The sequence below is a fragment of the Carcharodon carcharias genome, chromosome 3, assembly GCF_017639515.1.
Source record: "Carcharodon carcharias isolate sCarCar2 chromosome 3, sCarCar2.pri, whole genome shotgun sequence".
NCBI lineage: Eukaryota > Metazoa > Chordata > Chondrichthyes > Lamniformes > Lamnidae > Carcharodon > Carcharodon carcharias.
In genome coordinates this window covers 68469036-68492214 of record NC_054469.1, presented here as the reverse complement: position 1 = coordinate 68492214, position 23179 = coordinate 68469036, and the positions used below count along the sequence as shown (strand labels likewise).

The window sequence follows — 23179 nt, the reverse complement described above, 5'->3', positions numbered from 1 at the left end:
TCTCTGTGCCTTCAGGAAGCATTCATTGCATGCTTCCCAGCACATGCACAGACTTCAGCACTCACGCTCCTCCCACCCCCAACCTAGCAGCGCTGAGGTTCTCAGCATGCATTTCACTTTGGCTGGCTGTTAATTGGCGGTCGATGCCCGATCACGGGCAGGTGTCCGGTTCATGGCCGCTCCTGGGCCTGCCTGCCGCGCCGGCCAGATGAAGGGAAAATCCTGCCCCATGAATTGGTGGTGAAGGTGCAACTTGAAGTCCAGAAGGAATTACATTTTGTAACATTTCTCCAAATCAGTTCCATAAATACTAAGATTGATTCTTTGAGACTCAAATCAACATTGCCCACTCCTGGAATTTGAACTTGGACCCTGACTTCAACACAAAGGTCCAAAGTACACCGAGGAATCTCAGTCCCATTGAAAATAGGAGACATGTGGCAATTAGGAAAAAAAATAAAGTTATTACATTTCAAGGCAAAACTCCAAATTGCACTTCACCGCCAACTAATGATGTCCTCTAGAATTGTTTGCGTAATGTGCTTTGTTGAGTCAATCAATGTTAATAATTCCAATCATCTTATGTTTGAGTGTTTCAACATATTGTTGATAGTTTTCAGGAATCGTAATGTTCAGACTGATTAAGGGCAACATTTTCCCTCCATCGGGGGGGTGGGGGATGGGGGGAGGGTGAATGTGCGGGAGTGGGAGGGTTCCCGATCAGCTCCCCTGGTCGGGGGTGTGCAACTATTTTACTTGGGCAGGCCTTGGCCCACCCAGCGTGATGTCCGCTCAGAAGCTTGCGCCTCCTGTGTGGGGATATTCCCTGAGCCGTGAGCGTATGAAAGATTGCACAGATCTCCCTGAGGCAAAATGCCGTCTCAGGGAGATCACTGGAAGTCGCAAAAATTTTTGGAAGTATAAAAAAAAAATCCTGACACCCCTCATGTGACACTGTTAAATGAGCTAGGACATGTCAATTTCTTCTATTTCAACATTTTATAAACATTTTAAATCCCTCATGAAACCTCACCCCGCCATGGATGAGGTTTCATGTTTTTTCAGAAGCCCGCCTGGGCTCCCAGCCTGCCCGCCAACCTTAATGTTGGACAGGCAGGTCCATTGCTTAGTTGAATTACTTTATTAATGGCCTTAAGTGGCTGTTGACAGGTCGGTGGGCGCGCAGCTGACTTGGCTCCACACCCACTGACCTGAAAATGTAAATGACACAGGTGACATCGGAATGCCCGCTCGACTTCACCCCGTGTCATTTTACACATTGGTGAATGGGCCCTGCCTGCCGACCGGAAGTTGCAGCCTTAAGTGTAGGAGTGTACCGCTGAATAACTGTTTTATGACCAGTCTGTTAAAATTCCATTTGCTGCTCCTTTGAAGGTGATTCAAGGGAAAAAATCTCATCCTCTCAGTCTCAGCAGTATAATATGTTAAAATAGTACTTCAGCTTCCAAGGATTTTCATAGTGCAATAACAGCAGGTGGAAAATATTATGCATGCATTGAAGGAACATGCCAATATTAGTCTATAACCTTGTTTTAAAACATTGCTCAGTTTTACTTCATCTTTATATATTTGCTACCAGTATGAAAACTGCAGTAATTTTTTTCACATCAGGCGCACTTGTACATTATCTTGATCTCCATGTTTATCCAACTCCTCTGTACCCATTTTTGAAACAATAACAATTTCAGAGAATGCTGGTGAGATTCAGGAGGGAAGGAATCTACTGTTGTTGAACAGCTTCCACGCAAGGAGCAGAGTTCACATTGTTTTAGTGACATTAAGATCCCATGATCCTGCATGCTCCACACAATCTTCTCTGAGTCACAATAAGTATGCCAGGAGAAAGCAGACAAGGGAGATATTAATTACTTAAGGCAGATGCAGACCATTCGATATCCACAGCTTTATGGAGGACATGAGCCTGATTAAACAGGTCATTGATAATGTCCATGTCAACTGTCGTGATAATAGTCTAATGTTTTCAGTTAGGTGTACTCAGTTGGCAGAACAGATGGGCTCTCTAATTAACCTTCTCATTGAACTAGCACAGAAGTAGCAATCCTCATCATTCACTCTGCCTCATGATTAGTTGATCACAGTTTCCATAAGCTATCTGAAGATCTTTCAGCAGGGATTCAGGTACCATTACTTTCTAGCAGCTGAGATGGTCATTGTATCCAGAGATTCATCCAGTGTGCAGCATCCTTGAATTAAAGGGAACCTCTCAATATCAACTTGCCAAAATAGAAATGTAAAACCATATTTTAGCTCTGGCACCATCGGTGTGACAATACTCTTCATTGTATTATTTATCTAATTGTTGAAGTCTTACCTAGTATTCCAGATGTTGCAGTGGGAAGCTTATCTTTCTACATCATTCAATTATTTAGTTACTACCTAGGTTGCAACAAAATTAAATAGTTTCTCATTTATAATTTTTATACTTTACATTTCTGTGTAATCATTTTTGTGAAATAAAGTAATTTGTTTTTCTCCAGTGTTTTCCTTTAACATACATGCCAGTCTTTGGTTCACAGTTCAAGTATAGATAGGGCCCAATAGCATGCTGGCTTTTTAACTCCTTAATGTAACTGTAACTGGTTCCTAAACAGTTGGCTCTTAATTGTCCTCTGAAATGGCCTAGCAAGCCAATCAATTGAATGCCACCTTTTCCCTTTTCAAGGCAACTAGGGATGGGCAATAAATGACAGCCTTACCAACATCCCCAAGAACGAATTTTAAAACTATTTAGTAGAATTATTCAGCTTGTGACTTTGTAATTTTTATGCTAACTCTAAATAAGTTTTCTTACAGCTATAAAAACATGTAGATTTTCCACAAATGTCATGCTAAGACTTTCTTTTGGAGATTTGTCATGCTGAAAAGGAGACTTCAGAAATATGGAGAACATCACTTCATTTTCAATAAAATGATTCAGCTTCAATGTTACTTTCATCTTTTTTTGATACAGATTATTACTACAGACTTGACACTATGTTTGATACCTTCTACGGGACATGCTTAAAAAATGAAGGTGTTATTCTTTTCTTTGCAGGTATGAATAACAAGATTCCATGAAAACTTATTTTAATGGGATTCTAAAGAAATACAGGAAATTAAACAGCATTATGGATTAAGTAAACACCTTGGTCCCAAAATCCGTGAAGGGTGGAATGGTGGTGTAGCATCCAGTGAGGGAGCTGCAACCTGGTGCAGAACATGAATCTCCCATGCTTTCACTTAACATGTCCTGGGAGTTGAACCATAGAGAGGACAGTCTTCTGCCTTAACCCTTATGCCTAAGGACACCTATGATGGTATGCCTGGGGGAATTCCTGCATTCCCATGGCGGAATTCTGCCCAGCTTGTCACCTGACAGGCACAGCTTGTGCTAAAAATAACAAATGAAGGAATTTCTTCTGAACCTATTAATTAGGCCTTCATATGGTACTGTCCCCAGGTGTAGTTTCAAGTTCACAGTGCTTAAATGTGGAACAAGAACACATTATAGTAAGTTTACAAAAAGGCAAAAAAAACTTTGTTAAACTTGATACAATATTATAGACGTTCCTAATGCTGAAATGAAATCCTTCTGCAATGTTCAGTGTTATGTCTATACAGATTGGTTGCAAGATATACGGAATTAAAATTCAAACAGCTGATGCACTCATTAAAAAAAACATTTAGTTATGGTGTCATCTGTTCAACATTACTTTGAAAACATTGCATTTCAAAGCTGCCTCCATTTTCTATCCTGTTGATGCATTTCATTTTCTTCGAAAAATATTGTAAAGGGAACTGAAACTTTAATATTAATGAAACATCTGAGTTCGAGTTAAAAGTTTTACAGTTGTAGGCAGCACAATGATTCTGCATCAACTCCCCAAGTTATAAGCTCCCTATCACGTAGGGTGAACATTCAGAATTTACTCAATCCAAAGCTATCTGGCCTTTAAAGATAGTGGACATCCGCTGTTTCTAAATGCTTTGTAATGTAAGTTACTAAAAACTTTTCATTATCTGGCTCTTTGAGGTAAAAATGGCCTCCAGGAAGCTTGTGGATGGTAAATTCTCCACTTGTTAAGTCGTTCCAGGCTGCAGGATTAAAACAAGAAATAATTTTAATCCTTTCACCATTGTAGAATTTAATTACAAAACACAAAATATAATTTGAATCCTCATTTCTTTGCTGAATTTTCATTAAAACTGAACTGCCTTCCTGAATGCTCTTCAGGAAAAAGAAAATGCCACTCCATTTGCTCAGGCCTACATATGATTCAAGTCCCATATTATGCAGTTGACTCATGGGGAGTATTTTTAACCCCTAAGTACAAGTGGATTTGGGTCAGGTACAAGGTTAAAATTTCAAACTGGACCCCAACCTGTCCACTTCCAGTTTTAACAGAAGTGGGGCAGCCAACCAATCTGCTCTCAGGATGTCAAGGCAGTCTTGCTCTCCTAATCTTTGGAATTCAGCTCTTTTGTCCATGTTTAGACCAAGGCTATAATGAGATCTGAAGCTGAGTGGTTGTGGTGGATCCCAAACTGAGCATTGATCTGATAAGTGCCACTTGATAGCACTGTCAACGATACCTTCCATCACTTTGCTGATGATTGAGAGTAGACTGATGGGGCAGCAATTGATTAGATTTATCTTATTTTTTATGGATAGGACATACCAGGATAATTTTGCCATTTGTCATGTAGTTGCCAGCTAATGTGGCTAGCTCTGGAGCATGTCCTCAGCACTAAGGTCACTGCTGTTCCCTGCCACCTGTTAGCCAGGCTTTTCACCCAGTTGCCTTTAGGTTTGGTAGCACCTCTGCATCTCTGGCCTAGCCAGTCTTCTGCCTCACCTAATATCCTCCCAGTAAATATTGAGGCCTTTATTTCTAAGACATCAGGCGGCTAGTGATTTATACTGATATATACAGTTAAGACTAATAAAATTTGATGCATGTATGAACAAAACAGAAATATTTTGAGAGAAAGTAGGTTTAATGCTGGAACATTATTGAAATTAATCTCACCTCCAAGGTCATGTGGTACATCCTCTTTTCCATCAAAGCTGCTGATAGGACAAGAGAAGAGCTTGTTCTGAGGTTTTTCGTATCTGTATCAGAAGCAAACTCACTTCAAAATCATTCAAAAGTCATTAACTTCACATTAAACAAGAATAACTTGCATTTTTATAATGCCTTCAACATAATAAAATGTTTCAAGATGCTTCACAAGAGTGAAATGAGACAAAAATTGACACCTCTCATCGGAAAAAATACATCAGCAGTGTCAATGCTTCATGTTTCTTAAAGAAAGTAAAAAAAACAATTTAATTCTGCCCTCTCTTCAGTTCTACATTACACATGATATTTTACAGACATGGGGATGATTGGCTACTAAGCTGTCTTGAGGATAGCCTATAGGAATTGCACAAGGGAAGCTTGGCATCCATCAGTTATGGAATTCCTCTTCTACAAAGTCAACGCCTCCCTGAAGGAACAAAGAGGTCTGCAAACCCATCAAATGGCATAGTGCTGAAATTGCTCCATGGATTTTATTCCCTTATTTTCTTTAACTCTAAAACTGAAGTTCGTTACTACATAAATATTTTTGACAATGTTGCTCATTTACCTTGTCTGAAAGAATGCTGTCTGTAGTTTACCTACTGTAAAATGACAGCTGAAGACAAGAAGAGTTTAATCCAGCTGGATTCTTCCATGTTTACAACATGAACTACACTGTTATAATGTTGCAGCCAAACGATAACACCAAAAAGGATCGTATGAATATCAATTTGAGTGTGAAAAACAAATCAAAAATTATAATCCTAATCTTATATATTATTTAGATTTACCTAATTAATTCCACAAGTCTAAGATCTGCTTTTAAAACTGGGACAAACAGTTGCAGAATGTCTTTATTGGCAAGAATTTCAGATGGGGTACCACCAATGGATGTCATCCAGGCCAAGAATTCAGCATCTGGGAGCTCTGATCTCTTCTGAATGGGGTAGCGAGCTGCTGACTAAATTGTAGAAAAATTGTGAAACCATTATTTAGTCTCATTTCAACAATTACACTTTATTACAAAAGACTAAAGTTGGGTAAAAACAGTCCAAATTCATTTCTGTACTTTGCATTTTTTATGGTTGTGTGTGTAGTGGAGCTCCCCAGGTGCTTTTTGGAGTCGTTTCTTGATATCATGTGGAGTGAATCAAATTGGCTGAAGACTGGCACCTGTGATTCTGGGGACCTCCAGAAGAGGCAAGATGGATCTTCCATTCAGCAGTTATGGCTGAAGATTGTAGCAAATGCTCTAGCCTTATCTTTTGCACTGATGAGCTGGGCTCCCCCATCACAGATTTTTGTGGAGCCTCCTCCTCCTTGTGAGTTGTTTAATTGTCCACCATCATTCACGACTGGATGTGGCAGGACTGCAGAGTTTAGATCTGGCCTATTGGTTGTTGGGTCACTTAGCTCTGTTTATCACTTGCTGCTTATGCTGTTTGGCATGCAAGCAGTCCTGTAATATAGCGTCACCAGGTTGGCACCTCATTTTTAGGTATGCCTGGTGCTGATCCTGGCATGCCCTCCTTCACTCTTCATTGAACCAGGGTTGATCCCCTGGCTTGATGATAATGGTAGAGTGGGGATATGCCAGGCCATGATGTTACAGATTGTATTCGAGTACAATTCTGCTGCTGCTGATGGCGTACAGTGCCTCATGGATGCCCAGTCTTAAGTTGCTAGATCTGTTCAAAATCTATCTCATTTGTCATGGTGGTAGTGCCACACACGATGGAGGGTATCCTCAATGTGAAGGTGGGCCTCGTGTCCACAACGACTGTGCGGTAGACTCTCCTACCAATACTGTCATGGACAGATGCACCTGCGACAGGCAGGTTGATGAGGATGAGGTCAAGTATGCTTTTCCCTCTTGTTGGTTCCCTCACTACCTGCCGCTATGTCCTTTAGGATTCAGCCAGCTCGGTTACTAGTAGTGCTGCCGAGCCACTCTTGGTGATGGGCATTGAAGTCCCCCATTAGAGTACAATCCGTGCCCTTGCCACCCTCAGTGATTCCTCCAAGTGTTGCTCAACATGGAGGCTAAGGCAGGCCCTATAGAAGGCCTGCCTTGGTTCTCCAACACAGTATCCCAGCTCCCAATAGAGGTTAAAGGCCCCCTAAACCTCACCCAACCCCTGCCCCCTTGCTCTCACCCAACCTGCCAGGCCAGCCCATGCCTCTTCATATTGCCCATGTTGCTCCATGCCATCTCTATGCCCATGTATCCTCCATGCCTCCTTGGATCACCCATGCCACCTCGATGCTCCCCATGTATCCTCCATAGCCAGCCACCCACCCACTATGCACAATGTACAGGCCTCAGATTACATGCAATATCAATGGAAAATATTTTACATTCCTTAGGGAAAAAATAAACCTCTCACCATTGAATAAAAGCCTCTATAACATTGATACTGAGAGAATAATGCATTCCGCCACGTGAAAAAATATTGTAATACTTGTAATCCTATTAGCTTCTGTCAACAAACCAGAAACCACATCAAAGGGACAAACTATTATTAAAATTTCTTGAAACTGTCATTTATTTTCAGATGAATTGAACACCTATTATGTTAATATCCATTAGCATTTGAAATTCAGCCAAACTGAATGGCTAGAATGGCCACAGCTGTCCAAAAAATTTCTATAGGAAAGAAAGAACAGAAGGTGCTCATTTCAATTTCAAAGCAGAGTGCTTGTCAATCAATGAAAGGGACCTGGTAGTTAGATTTTTTCCAAGTGTAAATCTATTTTTCAAGTGTCAAAACCATTTTATTTTTAAATCAGCCAAAACCATTTAAATCACAGTAGAGAAGTTCACAGCACAGGCTGACAGGACATTGTGCAACATTTTTACTGCGTTATGGTGCTTTCTTCAATGTAACAATTCTATGATTCTGCTTTTCCAAAGCAGAAGGCGACCATTTGGCCCAGTGCGTCTTCACCGGTTCGCTGAATGAGCAACTCAACTTGTGTCACTCCTCCATAGTGGTATTGTCACTGGACTAGTAATCCAGAGGCCCAGGCTAATGCTCTGGGGACATGGGTTAAAATCCTACCAATGCAACTGATGGAATTTAAATTCAATTAATAAATTTGGAATTGAAAGCTAGTCTCAGTAATGGTGACCATGATAACTATCATCGATTATCGTAAAAACCTACCTAGTTCACTATTATCCTTTAGGAAAGGAAATCTGCCATCCTTAGCTGGTTTGGCCACAGCAATATGATTCTTAGCTGCCCCTCTGAAATGGCCTAATAAGCCTTTCAGTTCAAGGGCAATTAGGGATGGGAAACAAATACCGACCTTGCCAGTGACACCCATGTCCCCCATGAAAGTCTAAATTAGAAAAAAAGATAACAGTATAATACCCCTTTGAATGCCCCGATTGAACCTGCCCCCACCATAGTCACAGGCAGTGCATTCCAGATCTTAACCACTCGCTGTGTGAAAATGTTTTATTATAGACTCTATAAGAGATTAAAATTGATAAGGTCATATTGGATAGGCTGCCTGCACTTAAAATAGATAAGCCAACAGGACCAGATGAGATGCATTCAATGACTTATACACATATATATCCATGTCCCTCTGTTCCTGCGCCCCCTTTAAGGTTGTACTTTTATTTCATATTGTCACTCCATGTTCTCCCGAACAAAATGAATCACTTCACATTTCGCCGCATTGAGCTTCATCTGCCACTTGTCCATCCACTCCAACAACTTGTCCATGTCCTTTAGAAGTTCTACACTATGCTCATCACAGTTCACAATGCTTCCAAGTTTTGTATTATCTGCAAATTTAGAAATTGTGCCCGTACACCAAGGTCTAGGTCATTTATATATATATCAGGAAGAGCAAGGGTCGCAACTGATCCCTGGGGAACTCTACTACAAACCTTCCCACAGCCTGAAAAACATCCATTAACCACTACGCTGTTTCTTGCCACTCAACCAATTTCATATCCATGTTGCTACTGTCCCATTTATTCAATGGGCTATAACTTTGCCCTCAAGTTTGTTGTCTGGGACTATATTGGGTGCCTTTTGGAAGTCTGGGTACACCACATCAACTGTATTGCTCTCATCAACCATCTGTGTTACCCCATCAACAAACTCAAGCAAGTCAGTTAAACAAGATTTTCCCTTAGCAAACCTCTTTCCTTAATTAACCCACATTTGTCCAAGTGACTATTAATTTTGGTTCCTAGAAGTTTACTCATGACTGAAGTTAAACTGACTAACCTGTAGTTGCTGGGCTTATCTTTACATCTTTTGAACAAGGATGTAAAGTTTGCAATTTTCCAATCCTTTGGCACTACCACAATTTCCACTCTCACTTCCCTCGGCACACTTCGATGCATCTCATCCAGTCCTGGTTCCTTATGAGCTTTTAAGTACAGATAGCCTATCCAATACCACCTCCTTATCAATTTTAAACCCTTCTAATGTCTGAATTACCTCCTCTTTCATCATGGCCTGGGTAGCATCTTCTTCCTTAATAAAGACAGATACAAAGTATTCATTTACTACCTCAGCTATGGCCTCTGCCTCCAAGTGTAAATCCCTTTTTTTGATCCCTAATCAGACATACTCCTCTTACCACCCTTTTACTATTTATATGTCTCTTGAGATTCCCTTTTATGTTGACTGCCAGTCTCTTTTCTTACTCCCTGTTTGCTTCTCTTTGTTACTTTCTCACCTCCCCTCTGAACCTTCTATATTCAGCCTGGTCTCCACCCCTCCACCACCCCCCCCCCCCCCCCCGCCCCCAACCTCCACCCCCCCAGCCCATGCAGCTGAGCCACTCACAGTACCATTAGCGTGGCTGCACTCCCCAGAGGGACCGTCACGCTCACCGTTTTCCAATACAGAAAAACAATTCTCGAGCAAGATGCATCCTGGGGATTTCCTGACTATCTGTCTGACATCTTTCTTCTGACTGAAGGTCACCCATTCCCTCTCTGTCTGCACTTCCATACACTGTGGGGTGAACATGTCTAAAAACGTTTTATTTATGAAGCTTTCTGCCTCGCGGATGCACCTCAGCGCCTCCATCTACTGCTCAAGCTCCGAAACCCGGAGCCAAGTAGCTGCAGCTGGTGGCACTTCCTACACACGTGGTCGGTCAGAGCGCAAGGAATGTCCAGGACTTCCCGTATGCTGCAGGCGGTACATAACACAGGACTGAGCTGCCCTGCCATGCCTCTAGTTGAAAAAAATTCCTTACTTTAAGTTAAATACAGTAAAAAAAAGTTAAATTATTTATGTGCTTTAAGTAAAAACTAGAACTCGTACCTTTCCTTAATTTAATCTATTTTAAACTGGAGAAAAACACTTACCCACTATTCACCAATCAGCTCTCACCTTTGTGCTAATGTCACTTTTTGAAGCTTCCCCACACTTGCGCTGGTTCTGATCTCTCCGCCGCTGTATCGCGTTGTCTTGTGATGTCACTCTTGTTATTTTCAACAAGAACTGACTGCAGGACACTCTTCCCAGACTGCTTCACCACGATGCTGACTACAGGACGCCCTTCCCAGGCTGCTTCACCGCGATGCTGACTGCGGGATGCTCTTCCCAGACTGATTCACTGCAATGCTGACTGCAGGACACTCTTCCCAGACTGCTTCACCGCGATGCTAACTGCAGGACACTCTTCCCAGACTGCTTCACCGTGATGCTAACTGCAGGACACTCTTCCCAGACTGTTTAACTGCGATGCTGACTGTAGGATATTTTTCCCAGACCTGTGGTGCTGCTGAGCACAAGGGCTGCCCTGCCCCCAAGGTCTTGATTCCAAGGGAAGGCCCACCAGTAGCCTTGCCACTATCTGATTGCCATGTGCTTTGGAAGGCCTTCCCAAAAAGATGCGTCACAGGTTTCTCGCTGGCTCTCCAGCCGCCAGGCAAGACCCCCGATTCTGTCCTAAGTGTGGCCATAAGAAGAATAAAAAAATGCTGGAAAATCTCAGCAGGTCTGGCAGCATCTGTGAAGAGAAACAGAATTAACATTTCAGGTCAATGGCCTTTCATAAGAACAGATGCTGCCTGACCTGCTGAGTTTTTCCAGCACTTTTTGTTCTGATTTCAGGTTTCCAGCATCCACAGGGTTTCCCTTTTGTACTAAATGTGGCCACTAGTGGAACAGAAACAAATTCAGCCCCTTGTATTCAAGGATATTTAGTACCCAGCCCTGCCTGCTTTGAGCCAGGTTTGTGTTACTGCCACATCATCATATTTCCACATGGCTATTTGTGTCTGCAGTTCAGCAATCTTATTTACCATGTTTCATGTGTTTACACCTAAGAACTGTAATCTAATTTAGAGTTTATTGCATTCTGACCCACCTAATACCATCTTATTCTTACTTTAGTGCTATCTGCTTTTCCCAATCCTTTGTGCACCATGCTCATCCTTCCTAATACTACATCCTGGTTCCCAAGCCCTGCCAAGTTAGTTAAACCTTTCCCAGCAGCACAACAAACTGCCCTGCAAGAACATTGATCCCAGCTCTGTTTAGGTGCAACCCTGTATAGGTTTCACCTCCCCCAGAACCGGTCCCAATGTGGCAGGAGTCCAAAGCGCTTGCTCCTGCACCAGCTCTCCAGCCACACATCTGCTCTATCATCTATCTGCTCTATCCACCTATTTCTGTACTCATTAGCATGTGGCATTGGAAGTAATCAGGAGATTACCACTTTTGAGGTCCTGCTTGCTAGTCTCTTTCTTAGCTCCCTAAATCTGATTGCAGAACCTCACCTTTCTACCATTGGTTCCATCGGGAACATGACTGCTGGCTGCTCACCCTCCCGTTAGAGCGGCCTGCAACTACTCAGTGGCAACCCTGACTCCAGGACCAAGAAGGCAACATACGATCCTGGATTCACATCTTCGGCCGCAGAAAAGCCTGTCTTGTTCCCCCTAGTTATGGAGTCCACTATCACTATTGCTTTCCTAATCTTTCTCTTGCCCTTTTGTTCACTGAGCAGCCCCTGGTGCTGTGGGCTTGGCTCCATCTGCACTCTCCAGATGAACCATTATGCTCACCAATATTCAGACCGGAATACTGATTGGAGAGCAAGAGGCACTGAGGGGACTCCTGCACTATTTTCCTCGTGCAGTTTAATTACCTGGCAGTCACCCATTCCCTTTCTGCCTGCACACCCGTAAGCTGTAGGATGACCAGATCCAGAGGCATGCTATCCAGATGGCTCTCAGCTTTCCAGATGCACCTCAGTGAGACCAGCTGCTGTTTGAACTCCAAATCCCGGAGCTCCTCCAGCTGATGACACTTCCTGCAAATGTGGTTATCCAGGACACGAGAAGTGTCCAGGAGTTCACACCTGGAAAATGATGTACACTCCATGAGACTGAGGTGCCCTGCATGCCTCTATTTATTAAAATAACTAAACTTAACAGAAATAAACTAAAGACATTTTACAGCCTTATTAAAGGAAGAAGACAACACACAACTAAAACTGCTACAATGTGAAAGCATCAGGGAAAACATATCTTTCCCCAACAGCAGTTAGTGTGATGATGATTTGGGATCACTAGCTGCCATGAGTTTTTTTTGTTGTGAGGCAGATTAAAGTGGTTAGTGAGAGATCCTGATTTTACGCTCAGTGATCTAATACTTTATTGGATGAGCTATTGATTATATAACATAAAGAGGATGATTCTGAAGTTTACACAATCCTAAAACCATGTTTGCAAGTCATTTAAGTAACGGCAACAGCTGTGTCAACCACAGTCAAGGTTCTTGGGTTACTCAGTTGGAGAATACAAGAATAAAACAGAGACCCACCCAGTTGCTCCTTCCAAAGCAGCATACAGACATTCATTGCTAATGAAAAACAAATATACTGTTCAGATAAAGTAGATATCTTCAATAAGTTACATAAACTTCCTTTCTCCAAATAAAATATAGCAGAGAGGCAATGAAAGACAAACAACTGCATAAAAATCAAGGACCCAATTGAAGTGAAGAGGCAAGTCAAGCAACACTCTTCTTTCAATATCTTTCAAAACCTGGTGCCTTACTGAACCTACTAGGTAACAGCTGTGAAAACTGTAAGTATCACAGGGTCTTCAGACTTACATTATGATGTCCACACGCATTAGGTATCTGTACCCCATAGTACAAAGGAGTCAGTGCCCAAGGGGCATAGAAATTCATATGGTCAATCTCTAAATAATCAAGTATGTACAGACTGCTTTATTTCTAAATTATTTTACAGAAAATTCCATTGTGATAATTTCATGGTGAGTCTTCCTCCAAGCTGCCCTAGATGGAATTGTTTAACCTCCATTCATTGTCACCTCATCATGTCATGGCGTAGGTCAGGAATTCATTATTTGCAAACTGCTAGCACAAATCTGCCTCTGACCACACCATGACACATCATGAGTTAGTGCTTTTTAGGTTCCCATTACCCAATGGTTGTACAGAGCTCCATATGTTTGTTCAGCTCAGTCAGATTAAGAAATGAGGTTGGGAGCGCACCATTTAAAACTGAAGAAATAGGCAGTATACTCCATAGCATATTTTCTAGCATAAATGTTTTGATAAAAGATAACTTTAAAAATTTTAATCTATTTTACTTACATGTGGTGCTGAAGCACCTGATACAAAAAGGTGCACAGGCTCCAAACCGTGATTTCTTTTTATGTACTCTGCTGTAGCAAAGCTGAGATATGCTCCAAAACTGTAGAGGAAAACATCTGGTTAAGCCGTTTTTAGCCTAGATCTTGTATTACTGATCCTGCACTGATTTCTTGTAAAATCTGTATCAGTGTTATTATTGTCCATTATGGATCAAGCTGGTATATTTACTCAGATGATTTATTTAACACCATAATTACTTCTGCACACCCAGCATATATATTCTGCCTACTGCCAGTGTAACTGTTAGAAACGTGAATTTAGAGATCAAACACAAGGCAAAAGAAGATAAACTGATTTTGCAGAAGCCTACAAACAAGACAGAACCTCAAAGGCAGTAGATGCAATTCAGAAGATTTGGTGTTCAGCTTCATGTGACTGGCTTGCAGGGTTCCCAATTTTTCAATGGGATAACTTGGGAGTTATCTTATTTCAGCATTTAAGTCCCCTCATTAAGTGTCCCTCACAAATTTTCTGTCTCAGGGCCAGATTCTGGCCAAGACACACACACTCTTGTATGTAAAATCTAGGTGCAGGTGGGTTACAGGAGCTGCCTGCTCAAATAGGCCTCTTAGGCTGAATAGAGAAGGTTCAGAGGGGAAATGAAAAAGCAAACAAGAGAAGCAAAGAGGGAGTATGAAAAGAGACAGGCAGCTAACATAAAGGGAATCCCAAGAGGCATATAAATTGTAAAAGAGTGATAAAAGGGCTGATTAAGGATCAAAAAGGGATTTACGCTTGGAGGCAGAGGCCATAGCTGAGGTATTAAATGAATACTTTGCATCTGTCTTTATTAAGGAAGAAGATGCTATCCAAGCCATGATGAAAAAGGAGGTAATTCAGGCAGAAGAAGGGTTCAAAATTGATAAGGAGGTAGCATTGGATAGTATATCTGTACTTGAAGTTCAAAAGGAACTTATGGACATAAGGACCTGATGAGATGCATCCAAGGATACTGAGGGAAGTGAGAATGGAAATTGCAGAGATACTGGCCATAATTTTTCAGTCTTTCTTAGACTCAGGTGTGGTGCCAGAGGACTGGAATTTTCAAATGTCACACCCTTGTTTAAAAAAGGGTATAAAGATAAGCCTATCAACTACAGGCCAGTCAGTTTATCTTCGGTGGGGATGGTGGGTGGGGGGGCAGAGAAACTTCTAGAAACAATAATTAATAGTCACTTGGACAAATGGAGGTTAATTAAGGAAAGCCAGCATGGACTTTTTAAGGGAAAATCGTGTTTAACTAACTTGGGAGTTTTGTTTTTGAAGTGGTGACAAAGGGGGTTGATGAGGGTAGTGTTGTTGAGATGGTGTACATGGATTTCCAAAAGGCATTTGATACAATGTCGCACTACAGACCTGTGAGCAAAGGAATAAAAGGGATAGTAGCAACATCAATACAGAATTGGTTCAGTGACAGGAAACAAGTGGTTAATGGACGTTTTTTGGGCTGGACGAAGGCTTGACCTGGAGTTCCTCAGGGGTCAGTGTTGGGACACCAGCAACATCAGTCAATCCACAGTGCATAGATGCATCAAGAATCTTATTGACAAGTTTTTCACCAGAGCAAATAAGTTTACAATTCTCCTTAGAAACATGGAGAAAAAGAGGGCTCTACAATTTTCTCTCAATGTATATCTTAAATCTGGGATTTATTTATGCATTTGTGCTCACCTCAGCCTTTTATACACAGTCATTTGGCTTTCATACAGTACATGGAATTCCACTCCATCATCAGGTGTAGTGCTTCAGATGCCTGGACAGATAAACTGCTTTATATTACAGGCCCTGCATGATCTCCTAGATTATCACATTATCAACATATGTGCTACATAGATAGGACTAGTTATGGTGGAAGAAGAGGAGAGTCATTTGCAAACAATGATGAAGCAAAATAATGAGGTAAAGCCAGAAAATATCACTATTTCAAACCTGTTGTACATAACAAAGCAAATGCAGGATCTCATACAGCTAAATGACACCATTGCCCAATGCAATCAATCCTCCCACACATATGCCAATACGGTGATTCAAAACTTCTTCAGCAACATCGGCTTTAGCCTTGTCTCAACCAGCCTGCATACCAATCTTTTAATCTGTAAAACCTGTTCTATGCTATATTCAAGAATACTGGTGAAATTAATTAGTGAATGTGGCTGGTATTTCCATTCCCTCTCATCCCTAGCAGTCCCCTTGGTGATAGTGTGTGCTTTATATTCTGATCTTGTGCTCCTACTATGTGTCTACAGTTTGAACAATAGTAAGTAAGTTGGCTGACTGCTGAGTGCGAATCAACTCCTGGGTTTGAGGTGACCATTTTTGTGTTAGGACATGGCGTGGCTCTGTAATTTCTGCTACCACGTCTGATGATGCTTGTTGGCCCTAAATGCTTTATACCACATCTGCCATTAAAGAGCTGGTAGAGGTGGAGGGGTGGTAAACTGGATAGACTTGAAGTGGACGACAGTGCACTACTCGTTCTTATCACACCCAGAAAGCCCAATTCAGACCAGGGGTTTTCTATATGCTGTTAACAAGACAGATCTTGCAAAAGAACGCTAACAAAATTGCTATAACCAAATAACCAAACTGCTCCTACATCAGTACCAGAAAATATCCCTAAGAAGTCAAATGCACAACTGGAGTTTTAACATATCACATTAAAACAATTAAACAAATAAAAGTGTAAATCATTACTTTTGTGTTGTTATTTCAGAATTACCACAGAATAGTTAATGCAATTTTACTAAATAATACAAATGAAGAAAGCAATAAACCTGTTTATGGGATTAGGTTCTTGTTAAAACGTTAAGCTTTAAGGCTGAGATGTGCATTTATTTAAACATTTACTATTTTTTATAATTGATGACTGCATCGTAAAATTTCAAGCTCCATTTATGGCAACATCCATTAAAAGAATGTCAATATTTAACTGCAGTACCTATTATAACTGTTGATTAATGCTGCAATAGGGTTTCTTAATGTTAAATCTAAGGCAACATTAGCTGCAAAACCAATAGTTGCTACATTGGATAACACACCTGTGTTGAGCAGCGAAACTGTTCGACTAACACTATTAACTATTCAGACATCCTCCACCCCTCCTCCCACTGTAGAGTCATAGAGGTCTACACCACAGAAAAAGGCCCTTTGGCCCATTGAGTCTGTGCCGGTCAAACAAGTACCTAACTATTCTAATCCCATTTTCCAGCACTAGGCCCATAGCCTTGTATGCCATGGCATCACAAGTGCACATCCAAATATTTCTTAAATGTTATGAGGGTTTCTGCCTCCACCACCCTTTCAGGCAGCGAGTTCCAGATTCCCACCACTCTCTGGATGAAAAAATTCTTCCTCACATCCCCTCCAAACCTCCTGCCCCTTACCTTAAATCTATGCCCTCTGGTTATTGATCACTCTACCAAGGGGAAAAGTTCCTTCCTGTCTACCCTATCTATGCCCCTCATAATTTTATACACCTCAATCATGTCCCCCCTCAATCTCCTCTGCTCCAGGGAAAATAACCCCAGTCTATCCAATCTCTCATAACTAAAACTCTCCAGCCCAGGCAACATCCTGGTAAATCTCCTCTTTACTCTCTCTAGTGCAATCACTTCCTTCCTATAATGCGAACTCCAGAACTGCACGCAATACTCTAGCTGCGGCCTAACTAGTGTTTTATACAGTTCCAGAATAACCTCCCTGCTCTTATATTCTATGCCTCGGCTAATAAAGGCAAGTATCCTACATGCCTTCTAAAGCACCTTAAGGGACTGGTGGATATGCACACCAAGGTCCCTCTGATACTTGGTACTTCCCAGTGTCACCATTCATCGTGTATTCCCGTGCCTTGTTTGTCCTGCTCCAGTGCATCACCTCACACTTATCCGGATTAAATTCTATTTGCCACCGATCAGCCCATCTGACCAGCCCGTCTATATCCTCCTGTAATCTAAGGCTATCCTCCTCACTATTTATCATCCCACAAATTTTCATGTCATCTGCTAACTTACTGATCAACCCTCCTACATTCAAGTCTATTTCGTTTATATATACCACAAACAGCAAAGGACCCAACACCGATCCCTGTGGAACCCCACTGGACACAGGCATCCAGTCGCAAAAACACCCCTCGACCATCGCCCTCTGCATCCTGCCACTCAGCCAATTCTGGATTCAATGTGCCAAATTGCCTTGGATCCCATGGGCTCTTAGCTTCATTATCAGTCTCCCATGCAGGACCTTATCAAACGCCTTGCTGAAGTCCAAGTAGACTACATCAAATGCATTGCTCTCATCTACGCAGCTGGTCACCTCTTCGAAAAATTCAATCAAATTGGTCAGATATGACCTCCCTTTAACAAAACCATGCTGACTGTCCTTGATTAATCCCTGCCTCTCCAAGTGTAGATTAATTTTGTCCCTCAGAATTGCTCCCAATCGTTTCCCCACCACTGAGGTAAGACTGACTGGCCTGTAGTTCCCTGGTTTATCCTTTCCTCCTTTCTTGAATACTTTTCTGTTCTTTTCTCTTTTGGCATCTTCTTTGTCTATGTCTCCCCTTCCTCTCCCCATCTTCCTCCAGCCAATTTGCTTTCCATGTCCCCCATTTTCTCTTATCCCTCTTCCACATACTCCTCTCCCTCCAACCTTGTCCTCCTCTATCTCCTCTTCCTGCTGATCCTTTCTTTCTTCAATTACTCCCCATTCACCACCCAAACCTAAAAACATTTTGATTCACCTATTTACTGCCCATTTTTCTCAATGCAAGGGTGATTTAACTAGCAAAGGAACAGTTTGAGACTGACATTTGTTCACTTCTTAAACAAGCAATAATTTTTATATTAAATAATCCTAATTTTTTCCCTTGGAATAAGCAATGCTGTGGCTCAAGTTGAAGCTGCAATGGGTGAACTCGAATAGACAGGCACTAGCATCTTAAAATTGGCATTTTCATGAATATCAGCTAAAAAATTTAAATGCTGTTTATGTAAACTATCTAACAACATTAAAAAAATTCTCCTTGTCCGAAATATTTTTGGTTCTTTGCAACCCAACATAATCCAGACTTATCTTCCATACCTGTGACCAAAAAATGCAAAGGGCTTCTCTTTAAGGCTAGGCAGCAAGGTGCTGGAAATTTCCTCAATAAGTTGCTGAAGGTTCTGTGTAATAGGTTCCTTAGAACGAGTTTCTCTTCCAGGAAGACGTATAGAGTAAACTGAAATTGAAAGAGCTTGATTAATCGTGTCAGTCTCTCTTCAAATTCCAGAATCTGGGATAATTTTATTTATAACAGATAAGCTGTCAGAATGAAATTAGCTAAACATTTCATACTGCCCTTCCATACAAAAGGGATATTATCAGACATTCCTTCTTTATCTCAGGTACCACTGTCATTCCTCTCATGGTCAACCCTGGGGCATGGGGAAAGGAAATCAGACAGGTTTCCAATCCCACCTCCCTCCCTTTATCCACATGTGGCAAAGTGGTGACAAGACTGCTATGTCTTCCAGGTGAGTGGAGGAGGAGGAAAATAAAGGTCAGACAGGAATGTGATAGTAGGCTTCACCACCAATGTTCCTGCCAATTTAGCCCCTGATTAGGGGCGGTATTGCAAAGGAAAGTCCAGGCCCAGTTCTCTGTCAGCATGGTCATAGAAACATCCCTGTAAGTATGCAGATACACAGAATCAGCTATCTTTCCATTCTGATATTGAACACTCAATGTTCAATGAATTCATGGAGCTCAAGGCAGCTTTAAGTTTGAAACTCTTCCTGTTACAGGTGGACAGTTTCACTTCCCTTGAATTACTGAGAGTTCAGACTTTCCTAGAGTAGAATTTGTTGCTGTTTTATTGAAAGTCCAGTTAACAAGCAGGTAACACTACTGTTCTGTCACCTAAGGAAATGATGTCAGCATTCTACTCATTTATACATGCGCAGCTGTAAATAAAAATCAATGATTTTCTGGTCCACATGAAAAATAGCCTCCAAAAGACCTTTGCTTGGAAAAGCACTACTAACTGGGGCAAATAAGTGGGCAGTTCTCTCTTTCAATGCTGCTTTCTGAGGCTCCCAACTTGAGGGTCTTGGATAAAAACAGAAAATGCTGGTAAACTCAGAGTTCTGGCAGCATCTGGAAGAGAGAAAGACAGAGTTAATGCTTCGAGTCCAATATGATTCTTCTTCAGGCTTCCGAAGAGGAGGCATATTGGACTTGAAATATTAACTCTGTTTCTCTCTCCACAGATGTTACCAGCTGCCAGACTTCTGAGTTTTTCCAGCACTTTTTGTTATTTCAGATTTCCAGCATCTGCAGTATTTTCCTTTCACTTGAATGTCTTGGGTGTATCCTCTTGTAATTCAATAAGCATTGAGGCAAATAATTGGCATAGTAACTGGTTTCAGGCAGGAATGCAGTACCTGTAACACAATTGCCTTCAATCTTCTCCTGGCCAAAGAGGGATAGAAAACGATTAGCCAGAGCTCAAGTTCCTTATTGCTATGCAATGGTCCAAACTGTAAAATGTCTGTGTATGCTTATCTAATAAGGACTGAATTGAGATCAGTTGTGAGCATATATTGTCAAATCGCCTACAGACAATCACACGAACATACCAAATTACTACTAGCAACGATGAGGGCAATTTAGGGCAATTCTCTGACAGGTGCTGCAGTGTCGCAGGCCTATGTCCAACCTATCTTCCCTGGGAGCACAAGATCATGAAATTATTGCTTCAATCCTTAGCATGAGTCACTGGGCAAGATTTTTGGGCCCCAACAAGGTTGGGAATGAAGGTGGACGGGACCTGACAATACCGGCACCAGCTGGCATGCTGGTTTCCTGACCACACCAGGGGGCAGCCATTAAGAGTCTTGGTAAGGCTGTTAAATGAGGCCAACAGGGATTTTTCAGTCATCCTCCAGTTTCCATGTATGACAGAGTGGAGGTTTGGGGTAGCAATTCAACTACCTAGAGACAGACATCCAGTGGTAGGTGGGGTGCCAGTGCTCCAGGCAGGCCTAGAGGCCCTCCCTGTGCAGCCAAAGGCCACCATCTAAAGGGGTTTCCATGTTGAAGTGCCCTCTCACTTAACCAACATTCATTTCAGCCTACTGCTCCTCAAGCCGAAAGGCCCTCCTGCTTCGAGAGCCTGCCCACAACCTTTAATTGGACAGGAATGTGTCTCTAAGTCAATTAAAGGGTCATCCAGTCAAAATCCTAAAGAGTGACTGTTTCCTCATGGGGTCAGGTCTGGGACCAGGAAACAGGCTTGGCTCCTGTTTCCCACCTCCAAAGCAAAAATTCGGCCCATTGCCTCAAAGTACAGGAAAACAGGAAGAAAATTAGAAGAAAAATCACCATGAGATTGAATTGCTGAAAAGTACTTTCAATAGTTTTCAGCATTCTATGGATTAAAATTATACACAAGCACATGCGTACCCACTAGGAAACAACAAATGGAGGAGAATTCAAAGTGTGACACAAATAAAAACAAATCCCTTCATTCAAAGGCTCAGACACCAGTATCTGGGCTAAGCTAATGCTCTTAGCTGACGCCAAATGGACTTTTGTTCTATTGTGGAATTTGGAAAACTGCCAAAATATTTATCTGACTTTTGCTCACTGTTGCTTCAGGGGATTTTTAAAATCTAAACGCTAGGTGGCTCCATGCCCCCAAGTAACGCAAGTATATTTTAAAATAAAAATAAAAATACCTGGAAACACTCAGCAGGTCTGACAGCATCTGCGGAGAGGAACACAGTTAACGTTTCGAGTCCGTATGACTCTTCAACAGAACTAAGGAAAAATAGAAGAGAGGTGAAATATAAGCTGGTTTAAGGTGGGGTGGGACAGGTAGAGCTGGATAGAGGTGGAGTTAGCTCTACCTATCCCACCCCCCCCTTAACCCAGCTTATACTTCACCTCTCTTCTATTTTTCCTTAGTTCTGTTGAAGAGTCATACGGACTTGAAACGTTAACTGTGTTCCTCTCCGCAGATGCTGTCAGACCTGCTGAGTTTTTCCAGGTATTTTTATGTTTGTTTTGGATTTCAGCATCCACAGTTTTTTGCTTTTGTCTCTATACTTTAAAAAGGTTGGTTCCTAATTTAGATTATGTGAGTCACCATTCTAAAAATGAGAAACATGTTGTGCATTTCCTCTCTCATCATCCAAAAGTTTCTTTCAAAGTTTACTAAATGACTTCAAAATCAAAATGTTAAAGCTGCATGGAGAGGGATAGATTGCTCTGGTCATTATGTAGAGTGACCTTAGGAACCAGTTTTAATAGAAAGTATCCCAACAACGCAAGGCAAAGTGCATTCTGTTTTCAGAAAGATGGCCAGAATATTTTTTTTAAATTCAGGTTCGGTTCTAAATTATATCTTAAAAGTTGTACTTCTCTGAAGCCAGAGCATGACAAAACATTCCAATCAAATTAGCACTAGTTTGGACACCCACAATTCACAATCTGGCTGCCAGTTCCTATATGAACTGCAAAATAAAGCAATGCAGAATAGCAAAGTTTCTGTTCTCAGGAATAAGAAAATATTTTAAATCAGTTCCTTTCATTTTGTAGGCCCAGCCTTTCAAACACAATTTTGTAGCCAGGGAGACGGAATTAATTTCTACCCAAATTTGTCAATGCTTTGATGCATCCAACTTCAATTATTCAAATGCTCTGCTGGCCAGTCTACCATTTTCCACCCAGCGCCAATCAAAATCCCTGCTGCCCATATCCCATTTTATGCAGTCACTGACCTAGGTTGGTTTTGGATCTAGAAATGAATTGATTTTAAATTTCTCATCCTGGTGCAATCTTCAGCCAATTTGATTCACTCCACATATCATCAAGAAATGGCTGTGAAGGCACTGGGCCCTGACAACATTCAGCAATAATGCTGAGGACTTATGCTCCAGAACTAGCTGCACTCCTAGACATGCTGTTCCAGTACAGCTACAACACTGGCATCTACCTGGCTTTGTGGAAAATTGCCCAGGTATGTCCTGTCCACAAAAAGGAGGATAAATCCAATCCGGCCAATACCGCCCCATCAGTCTAATCTCGATCATCAGCAAAGTGATGGAAGGTGTCATCAACAATATTACCAAACAGCACTTACACAGCACAACCTGCTCACTGATGATCAGTTTGGGTTCCACCAGGGCCACTCAGTTCCTGACCTTATTGGTACAAATGTGGACAAAAGAGCTGAACGCAAGAGGTGAGGTGAAAGTAATTTCCCTTGACATACAGGCACCATTTGACTGCATGTGACATCAAGGACCCCTGGCAAAATTGAAGACAATGGGAAGCAGGAGGAAAACTCTCCATTGGTTGGAGTCATACTTAACACAAAGGAAGATGGTTGTGATGTTGAAGGCCAATCCTCTCAGTCCAAGAACATCACTGCAGGAG

General features: G+C 41.7%; 1 protein-coding gene across 2 annotated transcripts in view; it reads right to left on the bottom strand.

The window, feature by feature from the left end:
• Positions 1–3091: 3091 nt before the first annotated feature.
• olah (oleoyl-ACP hydrolase) overlaps positions 3092–23179 on the bottom strand; it is a 31440-nt gene continuing 11352 nt past the window's right edge. The window contains exons 3-8 of one of the 2 annotated variants that reach the window (XM_041183889.1): positions 18839–18977; positions 13700–13799; positions 9551–9586; positions 5876–6045; positions 5052–5134; positions 3092–4116 (exon numbers count right to left, since the gene is read on the bottom strand). In XM_041183889.1, coding sequence (XP_041039823.1) covers positions 3974–4116; positions 5052–5134; positions 5876–6045; positions 9551–9586; positions 13700–13799; positions 18839–18977 — 671 coding nt within the window. In that variant the 3' untranslated portion in view covers positions 3092–3973. The remainder of the gene's footprint in view (positions 4117–5051; positions 5135–5875; positions 6046–9550; positions 9587–13699; positions 13800–18838; positions 18978–23179) is intronic. The other variant, XM_041183890.1, reaches the window with a different exon arrangement.